The sequence below is a fragment of the Fibroporia radiculosa genome, assembly GCF_000313525.1.
Source record: "Fibroporia radiculosa TFFH 294 genomic supercontigs, scaffold3508, whole genome shotgun sequence".
NCBI lineage: Eukaryota > Fungi > Basidiomycota > Agaricomycetes > Polyporales > Fibroporiaceae > Fibroporia > Fibroporia radiculosa.
Window position 1 is genome coordinate 10,685 of NW_012133387.1, and position 8,539 is coordinate 19,223.

Sequence of the window (8,539 nt, forward strand, 5' to 3'; positions counted from 1 at the left end):
CCTTCTTCTCCTTGTGACAAGTAGCGGGACACTGATGGGTGGCTGTACATTGTTGTGTATGAGTGTGTTGCGCGGCCCGAGAACGAGACTATCCGTATTTTTTTTTGTTTGATTAATTCAGGTCGTGCTGGACCCGAGATGGCAACGGTCTCGGGCTGCCTGCCTGCTACGACGGCGCCGTCTACATTGCGGATGCTGTCTGTCCCTACTGACAGGCGCTCTATCCCTAATGATACCAAATTGTTCATGACATGTCCATCACGGATAAGTTATTATTAATCTGCGCGGGTCCGTCACCGCGCGGCCCTGCCAAAGCGCACCCAGAGGCCGCCCTGAGGGACAAGGCGGGTGTCAGCGGCGGGCGAGCGGAGGCGACGCGGGGCACGCACCTTTACAAACGCGGTGAGGGCCGCCTGCGGCCATATTTTCTCGACGGGGTCGCGCCCGCGGCCGGCCTTCCACGCGGGCGGGGGCAGCGACCCGGCGGGCTGGGCGTCGGGGGCGAGAGCGAACGAGTCGAACTGCTGGAGGAGACGCACGAGGAAGCACGAGGCCTCGTTGAGCGCGTAGTTCTGGCCGATGCACTGTGCGGGGGGGGGAGGCGGTTAGCCGCAGGAGGACGCGAGAATGTGTGTGCACGCGACACTCACGATGCGTGGCCCGGCGCTGAAGGGCGTAAAGATCATCGGGTTCGCGGTGAACGTCGCGAGGCGCGCGTCGAGCCAGCGTTCGGGGTCGAACGCGGCCGCGTCGGCACCCCAGAGCGCGGGGTTGCGCTGGGTGAGGAAGGAGAGGTACTGGAAGGGCGTCGAGGGAGGGACGTAGAGCGGGCGCGCGGGCGCGTGGTAGGTGCCGTCAGACTCGGGGAGCAACGACGCCTGCGGGCGGCTCTCACGCGCGTTAGTGGGCACAGGAGGAAATAACCGTAGGGTCTCGTTGATGACTGCGCGCACTGGGGGGTGTTGTCAGGCACTAGGCGGCGATGGCGGGGCAGAGGGAGACGTACTGTATCGCATGGACTTGATGGTGGCGAAGGTGGGGGCACCTTCGGGGCCGCAGTGTGCAAGGACTTCGGCGCGCAGCTTTCGCGTGACATCAGGATGTTCACTAAGGAGGTACGTGATGGAAGTGAGGAGGGACGATGTCTGAAGACGAGCGTCAGTGTGTACACGCCACGGACACGAGACACGACGCACGGTGTCTCTGGACGCGAGCAGAATGTTGAGCAGTTGATCTTGGATGACTTTGCGGTCTAGAGCAGGTCAGCCAGGATTAAGCGGAAATTTGACCACTATACAGACCTTCAGTGCTGTCAGCGAGATACTCGAGAAAGACGCTCTGGTCGAGGGAGCTTTTTAAGCCAGCCTTGCGCATGGAGGATCTGTTGTCAAGGGCATCTTCGACGAGGGGGCTGACCCAGCGGTCGATGGTGCGGCGGAAGCGGACTTGAGGGTCCGGGAAAAAGAACTCAAACGCGGGCCAAAAGTAGCCGCGGCGGGCACGGGTGATGACGCGGACCTGGGCGGCCTCGAATGCCTGAGCGAACGCGCCAAAGGCGTCGTCTGTGGCGGAGCCCATGGCGCCCATGCGTGCACGGCCAGGCTCGGGGAGCTGACTGGCAAGAGTGGCGACATTCTTACCAAAGAGGAACTCGGAGGCGGCGTCAAGGGTGAAGCGGGCGTACAAGTCCTGCACGTCGATGGGACGGCCGGTGGCAGCGAATTTTGAGATGAGGGCGAGCGTGGTTGTGGTGTAGCGCTCGAAGAGCTCAAAGTCGGTAATGCGGTCGCGGGCGAAGAAGGGGCGCGCAAGGGCTCGGTGCTGTGCGAGAGATGTGATTTAACTTGCGGCACGTGTGCGGATACGGGCAAAAACTGACCGCTTTCCAAGACTAGAAAAATTGAGAGGTGAGTCATGCAACGGGGGATGTGAAAAGGAAAAGGCTCACGTCGTCATCGCGATTGAAGATGCCTTCGCCTAAAAAGACCTCACTGAAGATACGGATAAGTGTGAGTGTGAGAAGAGATGGACGGATACGGACAGGCGTTCTTTTTGGCGGGGACCTCTCCAGAAGTTGTTGAAGCCAGTGGCGAGGATACCCTGTATGTGTTTCGCGTCCATGGTGATGATCTGGGATAATAGCGGGTGAGTGTCTCCAGGAGCTATGAGATTGGAAGGGAGTGCGTACGAGGTCCTGCCATAGGAGGCGAAGATTAAGGGTGGTGGACTGGTACTGTTCGAATAGGTCGAGCTGGTAGGATCCAAGGGACCTGGATTGGGCGGCCTTGACGAGGCCAAAGTAAATGTCGATATTCCCTGGCCACTTTCCGCGGACACGGGGAATCTGGACGGCGCCGAGGCGAGTAGCTTCGCGGGCATGGACCCAGTCCCAGTAGTGATTTCTGGAGAGGGCGGATGCGACGAGGAAGAGAAAATGGAGAGGGAGGGTTAGCAGCCCGGGATTGCGGTCGAATATTCGGAGGAGAGCGGAGAGAAGTAGGCATGGTACGGCGACGATGCGGAAGAGGTCCTTGAGGAGGCGGATGCGGTAGAAGCTGTCTGGGTGCATGCGAGGCGAGGGTGAGAGAGGGGAGGAGCATGACGGAGAGAGAGAGAGAGAGATTCATAAGGAAAAGGGACATACGGAGATTTGTCAGGGCTTGTTGAGCCGGGGGAGCGACCAGATCAGCTACCGGGTCGCAGCGATCAATTGGGCCTGAGCTGCAGTTTGGCGGCAAATGCCAAGAAGCACGGAGGATGTCTGTCGCCGCGGCTGCTCCCCCTGCAGCCGCACTCTCCAGGCTCACCTGGAGGGCGTCACTGAGTGCTGCGAGATCAGATGGAGTGTCTTACTTGGATATGTTACGCGCGACCGTCCCCGCCCCTTCCCGCTACGGCGACGTCGACGGGTGCGTGGCCCAGTAGTAGTCGCCCACAGCACTGCATCCCGCTAGACGCCCGATGGCCGCAGGGCGCACGACCGATCCGGATCGTACACTCCGCCTACGCAGTGCGCACGTCTCGCGGGCTGTGTTCCACCAGGCTGCTCAGAGCAGCCGACGCTCCCCCGAGTCGACTACTTACAGTGTGTGGTTAGGACATTGAGCGTGGACAGCGGAGCGCGAGCGACAGCGACGCCGCCGGATCACCCGCACCTGCTAACCCCCGCCAGGTCGAGGAAAACAAGTCTCGCGAGAGGACACCACGCGGCCAGGCGGTTGCTACTTGGAGCTGGATTCGCCGGCTGGTCCTCGACGAGGCCAGGACCAGCAGTAGCATTGCACGGTCTTGCAACCTCCGGATGGCTTGTGTGTCGCGGCCGAGCGAGGAGGGCACAACGGCCGCACGACCGTGGGGCAAAGATGGATAAAACCCAATCTAGGATCAGATCTGGGGTTAGGGCTCCGTGCAGCCGCCTGCGTCCAGTCGTCGTCGACCACTCGGGACTCGCTCTCCCCGACTCGACTCGTCTCCCATGGGTCGCCTTCGTCGCGACACGCAGGACTCGCTCTCCTCACGCCCACTCCGTGTCCTCGCCACCGGCACCCTCTTCCTCACCCACACCCTCTCGCTCCCCTCCCACCCCCAGCCCTCGTCCGTCGTCCGCGCAAGCTCTGTCTCCCGCTCCCGCGGAGGCTCCGTCTCCACCTGTCTCTCCATCCTCGCCCAGTTTCCTTCTGTCGACGCCCTCCTCGTCGCGCCCCTCGGAGGCAACGAGGACGGCAAGCGGATCATCCGTGATCTCGAGAGGGAGAGGGTCAGCACCCGCTTCTGCAAGGTCTGGGACGACGCAGGCGTCCCCAGCGCCTGGGTTCTCCATGCAGGTCGCCTCCCCGCATTCCTCTCCCGTGCACCCACTCACCACCTTCCGCCCTTTCCTTAGACGACACCGACTCCCGCACAGTCATCAACAACAACCCCCTCCCCGACATCACCCACGAGGAGTTCGTCTCCCTCCTCGGTCCCCTCCTCGCTCCCGAGAATTATGCCTATCTTTCCTCTTCGTCCCCTCCACAGGCCCATGCCGCCAGCGCGACCTCGCCCCCAGCCGTGAGCACCCTCAAGGCGCTCCAGCCCCGTCCGTCCACCTCTAGCATGCACCCCGCTTCTCCTCCCCCCCAGCGACCTCCGGTCAATTCTAACAGCCCTGCCCCGTTTGACTGGGTCCATTTTGAAGGTCGCTCCGTAAAGACGACGCTAAGCAACATCATCGGTCTCGACGGTCTCGCCAGGGAACGCAAGTGGCGCAGCCACTGCGTCTTCAGCGTCGACGTCGGAAGACGCACTCGCCAGGGCGTTGAAGCGGTGTGAATTTCCTTCCGCTCGCAGCTCCAACCACATGCTAATCCCTCCCCTAGCTCATCCCCCACGCCGACGTCATTTTTTTGAACAAACACTACGCTCGCGCGCACTCCCCGCAGTACGCCGCCTCCCCGCGCGCCTTCCTCCTCTCCCTCACCGTCCTTGCCCCGCCTCACGCACTCCTTATCGCGCACTGGGGTGAAGATGGCGCCGCCGTTCTCTCAGTCCCCACACGTGAGTATTTCCAGAGCTCCGGCTGGGTCGCACCCGATCCTCCTGCGCTGCCAGACCCCCCCGCGCTTTCCCTACCCCTTGGGACGCGCGATGGCCAGTCCGACGAGGTCCACTCCGTTCGCACCGAGAGCGACTTCTGGGCAGGCCAGCACACCGACTCATCGAGCGTGTTCACCGCCGGCGTCCTCTCTGGCCTCGGCTCCCAGTCCTCGCCGTCCTCTGCGCCGCTCTCCCCCCAGCGCCCCGCCCGCACTCGTACCGCTTCCGCCGCGCGCGCGCGGGTGCGGATCCGCGAGGGTGGGGACTCGTCCGACTCGGATGGCACGCAGATCCCGCCCGCACGGCACGACCACGACGACACAGAGCGCGGTGCGCGTGCGGGCAGCGGCAGCGGCGTGGTCGACGAGGTAGGAGCGCAGGACGCCTTTATGGCCGGGATGATGTTCGCCCTCACGCGGCGCCTGCTCCCGGGCGAGCCGTACACCCCGTCTGCCGTCGCGCGCGAAGGCCCCGCGAGTGGCGAGACGGACCGCAGCCGGTGGCGGCTCGAAGAGTGCTTGAGGTGCGTCGCCTGCTGTCCTGTGCCGAGTCTGTTGTGTCTGAGCGGAACGCCAGGTTCGCGACGGAGCTCGCGGGGAGGAAGGCGCGAAAGGAGGGCTGGGAGGGGCTCGCGGACGACATGGCCAAGGCCGGATGGTTTGATGGCTGATGCCTTGTCAGCGTTTCCATCGTGTACAGTTTCTTTCCATTTCCAAAATTTGCGTGCCTCATGACGAATATACCTTTTCCATACCACCGTGGCGTTGTATTTCACGCAGACTGTCGCTGCTTCACTCGTGGCGCTCAGCTACTTGTGCTTTCTATCGGGCCAAGCGTCAACGACAGCAATTTTACATGTCCAGGCTGAAACTCATCGGTGTGTCGTTCTGTATACGTTCTTCACGCCCTGCATTTGGGCTAGTTGTGCACGTCAAGCACGAGAGGGTCACGCGAGGTGCGTTATTCGGATTCTTCGTGCAGTCGTGCACGTGTTGCAAAGCTACTAGTACAGTTAACAACACGCTTATCAGACGCCTTCACACTCTACTACGCGAGCCTAGAAGAGGGCGGTGATTCAAAGATTTCAACATAGCGTCCTGCACTTATTCTCGTCGGTGGTCTGGAACGTCTACGCGTGTACTCTATGGTGAGCAGATATTCAACGCCGATGGCTGCAGTGAGCTACAGCTACAGCATCATGTCCAGCTGGCCATGACGTCTGCCGTTTCTGCGAGCGAGACGGCCATGCCCATGCGCGAGGACACACTATGTGGTGCGGAATTTAGCCGCTGCGCGCAATTCGAGCCGACAGCTTGAGTCGTACGTCAGGCGATGTAGTGCGCTCGCAGTCCTGCGCGTCTCGATGCGTGCTCTCTTTCAGAGTCATCTTTGTGGCATAATGCCTTATGGTCGCACCCTCAGGTGCTCATGAGGTAATGATGGGCATGCGCACGACACATCAAATCAATCAGTCGCTCGCTCATCTTCCACTAGGAGCGGAGTCGTAACAACATTGCATGGATCGTCTTTCCTGCACCAAGTGTTGGAACAAAATGATCGATGAAGATGGCGAGATGACTTCTGCTCGGGCGTGAGTGGCTGGTAGAATGGTGAGATTTAGGATATACTGTCTCCATAATGATACTGCACGCATGATAAGCCTGCTGGCGTTGACATATTGGCAATGAATAGACAGCCAGGGAAGTTGATGCATGATGGCCTCCCGGAGAGGCGCTCCCCTGAAATAGTTGGAACCCATCGTATTTTACTCAGCACTCTTCTCTCTTTGTTTCTCTTGGACAGCCTAACGTGCCGCAGGCACTCTTGTAGGCGCAGGCACAATGCCTTTGACTCCAGATTCAGAGCTGGATCTTCAGTTCCCGTCCGAACAGATACCAGACGAGGCAAGAGAGCACCTCCCTCCGGACTTCCATGTTTGTGTTTTTCCGAGCATATTTCGCATACCGCGTTATGACACTCATTTGCAGCTCCGGCCCCTTGCGTCGACAGATTACCGGCGTGGTCACCTCTCTGTCCTTTCTGTTCTAGCACCTGTTACCGACCCTGGCGAAGCCGCCTGGGTCGCGCAGTTCAACACCAATCGCGCGATAGCTACCACCTACTACTTCGTTGTGATTGTACACAAGCCTTCCGACCGGATTGTCGCTACTGCCACGCTGTTCATCGAGCGCAAATTTATACATGGCCTCGGAAGTGTTGCCCATGGCGAGGATGTCGCTGTTGACAAGTCCCAGCAGGGAAAGAGTTTTGGCTCGCACTTGAACAAGGCGCTCATAGGTATCAGCGAATATAATGGCTGCTATAAGGCCATTTTGAATTGCACTGACAGCAATATGCGTGCGTATGCATGCCTGTACATGGCTCGGTGCATATGTTAACATGCGTTCTAGCATTTTATGAGAAGTCCGGATTCAAGCGGGAGGGAAATCAGATGGTGTGCCCAGACGTGTTGATTAATATCATTGCGATTGAACGACTGGCTTATGCAGGTGAAATACATGGCGGCTCATCCTCACTCGTCACGGTTGTAAGGGTCTGTGCTAAGCCGGTATGTAACTGTTAAAAGCGGAGCATCTGTCTTAGTCACTCGCGATGGTATCCGACCATATTTTCTGTACTGTACATGATATGAGTGAAGCGTCCATCTGGAGAGTATGTACATGTGAGTCCATGTCTGTAAGGTATATAATACATCTGGGCCTCTTATCCCAGTTGCGCGTGCATCAGGAAAACACACGCTTATGAGCAAGTAGGGCCGGAAAATCCTAGTCGCCCAGGGATACTTACCTACAATGCCACCCTACATGCTAGGATGACAGTGCATGTAGCAAGAGCAGCCATCCCAGGCGGCCACTGTACGCCGCCGCAGCCTGAGATTGCGCGCGGGGGTGTTGATTAGAACAAATTGTATGTAAAAGGACTTTTTCGAGTTGGTATAAATACCATTTAAATTTATATTATTGATACGACAGATACGAGATAGGTAATCTTATGACAGAACAATAGCGCGTTTCGGTGATGTCTTCACCCTGGCAGCACTGTTCCCGTCAGACGCTGATTGCGAGCCCTCAGAAACTTATGGCCATTCGTACAACACAAACAAATTACACAAAATAATGCGCCAATGCCACCACAATCCACACGCACATGCTTCTCACTCCAGCTCGTCAAGCAGAGCGCGCACCAAAAGGGCACGAGCGCGATACCTATCGTGGCCCCCATCATCGTCATGGAATCGCCCTGCATTGTGTTGCCCAGATTGGTCCTCATCATCTTCAGGAACCGTTCTTCTCCCTCGGTAGCTAGCGGCTGCCTGATTAAGTGCCTCATGATATGATGGTAGAACATGCTCATATTGCGGAGGAGGGTGTTGTCGATGATATTCGTCTATTGCGGGAACGTAATAATGGGCGGGGGCATGTTGGATGCTCGGATCATAGCGGACAGCATTTGCGGGAGGCCTCTTACCAGCTCTACAATCACCAATACCATAAATCCCTATTACAACACAAGCACTGAAGCAGACTCACAAGACAAGAGTGGGTGCAAAGACAAGAGTCCCCAACCCCAAAACTGTCGAGATACGCATTGTGATCGTGGTAAGAGGTTAAATTTGTCGTAAATCGTAAATGAACTCAAGTCAAGCTGCAAGTAGCCTTTCAGCGATTCAAGGACAACGAAATACGGGATGGGACTCACTATCCAGTACCTGAACTTGGGGAGACGGGCGAGCACAGGTCAACTGAGGGCTGGAGAGGCTCATCAACAGAGATGACCGTCTTTTATACTGTTGTTCTCTCGCCCGGGCACTAGCGAGCCGGCACAACCTCCTTCCGCAGACGACGTCTTGGTCAATATGTTGCACTAGTTAGTGCAATCAGCGACTGATGCAATATCTCAGACTCGCCGTAGATGGTAGTCACGGCCCGGGGCGCGATATTTT

General features: G+C 58.2%; 4 protein-coding genes across 4 annotated transcripts; 2 read left to right on the forward strand and 2 right to left on the reverse strand.

Annotated features, from left to right (window-relative positions):
- Positions 1 to 293: 293 nt before the first annotated feature.
- Positions 294 to 2,569, reverse strand: FIBRA_04822 (uncharacterized protein; the record flags this gene model as incomplete). Its single annotated transcript, XM_012326608.1, has 10 exons — positions 294 to 332; positions 390 to 584; positions 651 to 952; positions 1,007 to 1,145; positions 1,197 to 1,252; positions 1,302 to 1,821; positions 1,880 to 1,891; positions 1,949 to 1,991; positions 2,042 to 2,130; positions 2,189 to 2,569. The coding sequence occupies 10 exons, from the start codon at positions 2,567 to 2,569 to the stop codon at positions 294 to 296; spliced, it is 1,776 nt and encodes a 591-aa protein (XP_012181998.1).
- Positions 2,570 to 3,475: 906 nt separating this feature from the next.
- Positions 3,476 to 5,245, forward strand: FIBRA_04823 (uncharacterized protein; the record flags this gene model as incomplete). Its single annotated transcript, XM_012326609.1, has 4 exons — positions 3,476 to 3,824; positions 3,884 to 4,305; positions 4,359 to 5,098; positions 5,152 to 5,245. 4 exons carry the CDS (start codon positions 3,476 to 3,478, stop codon positions 5,243 to 5,245), a joined length of 1,605 nt encoding a protein of 534 aa, XP_012181999.1.
- Positions 5,246 to 6,416: 1,171 nt separating this feature from the next.
- On the forward strand, positions 6,417 to 7,127 carry FIBRA_04824 (uncharacterized protein; the record flags this gene model as incomplete). The annotated part of the gene is made up of 4 exons (XM_012326610.1): positions 6,417 to 6,509; positions 6,564 to 6,933; positions 6,987 to 7,030; positions 7,086 to 7,127. 4 exons carry the CDS (start codon positions 6,417 to 6,419, stop codon positions 7,125 to 7,127), a joined length of 549 nt encoding a protein of 182 aa, XP_012182000.1.
- A 623-nt stretch (positions 7,128 to 7,750) lies between these two features.
- Positions 7,751 to 8,185, reverse strand: FIBRA_04825 (uncharacterized protein; the record flags this gene model as incomplete). The annotated part of the gene is made up of 2 exons (XM_012326611.1): positions 7,751 to 8,069; positions 8,127 to 8,185. 2 exons carry the CDS (start codon positions 8,183 to 8,185, stop codon positions 7,751 to 7,753), a joined length of 378 nt encoding a protein of 125 aa, XP_012182001.1.
- Between the last annotated feature and the right edge of the window lie 354 nt (positions 8,186 to 8,539).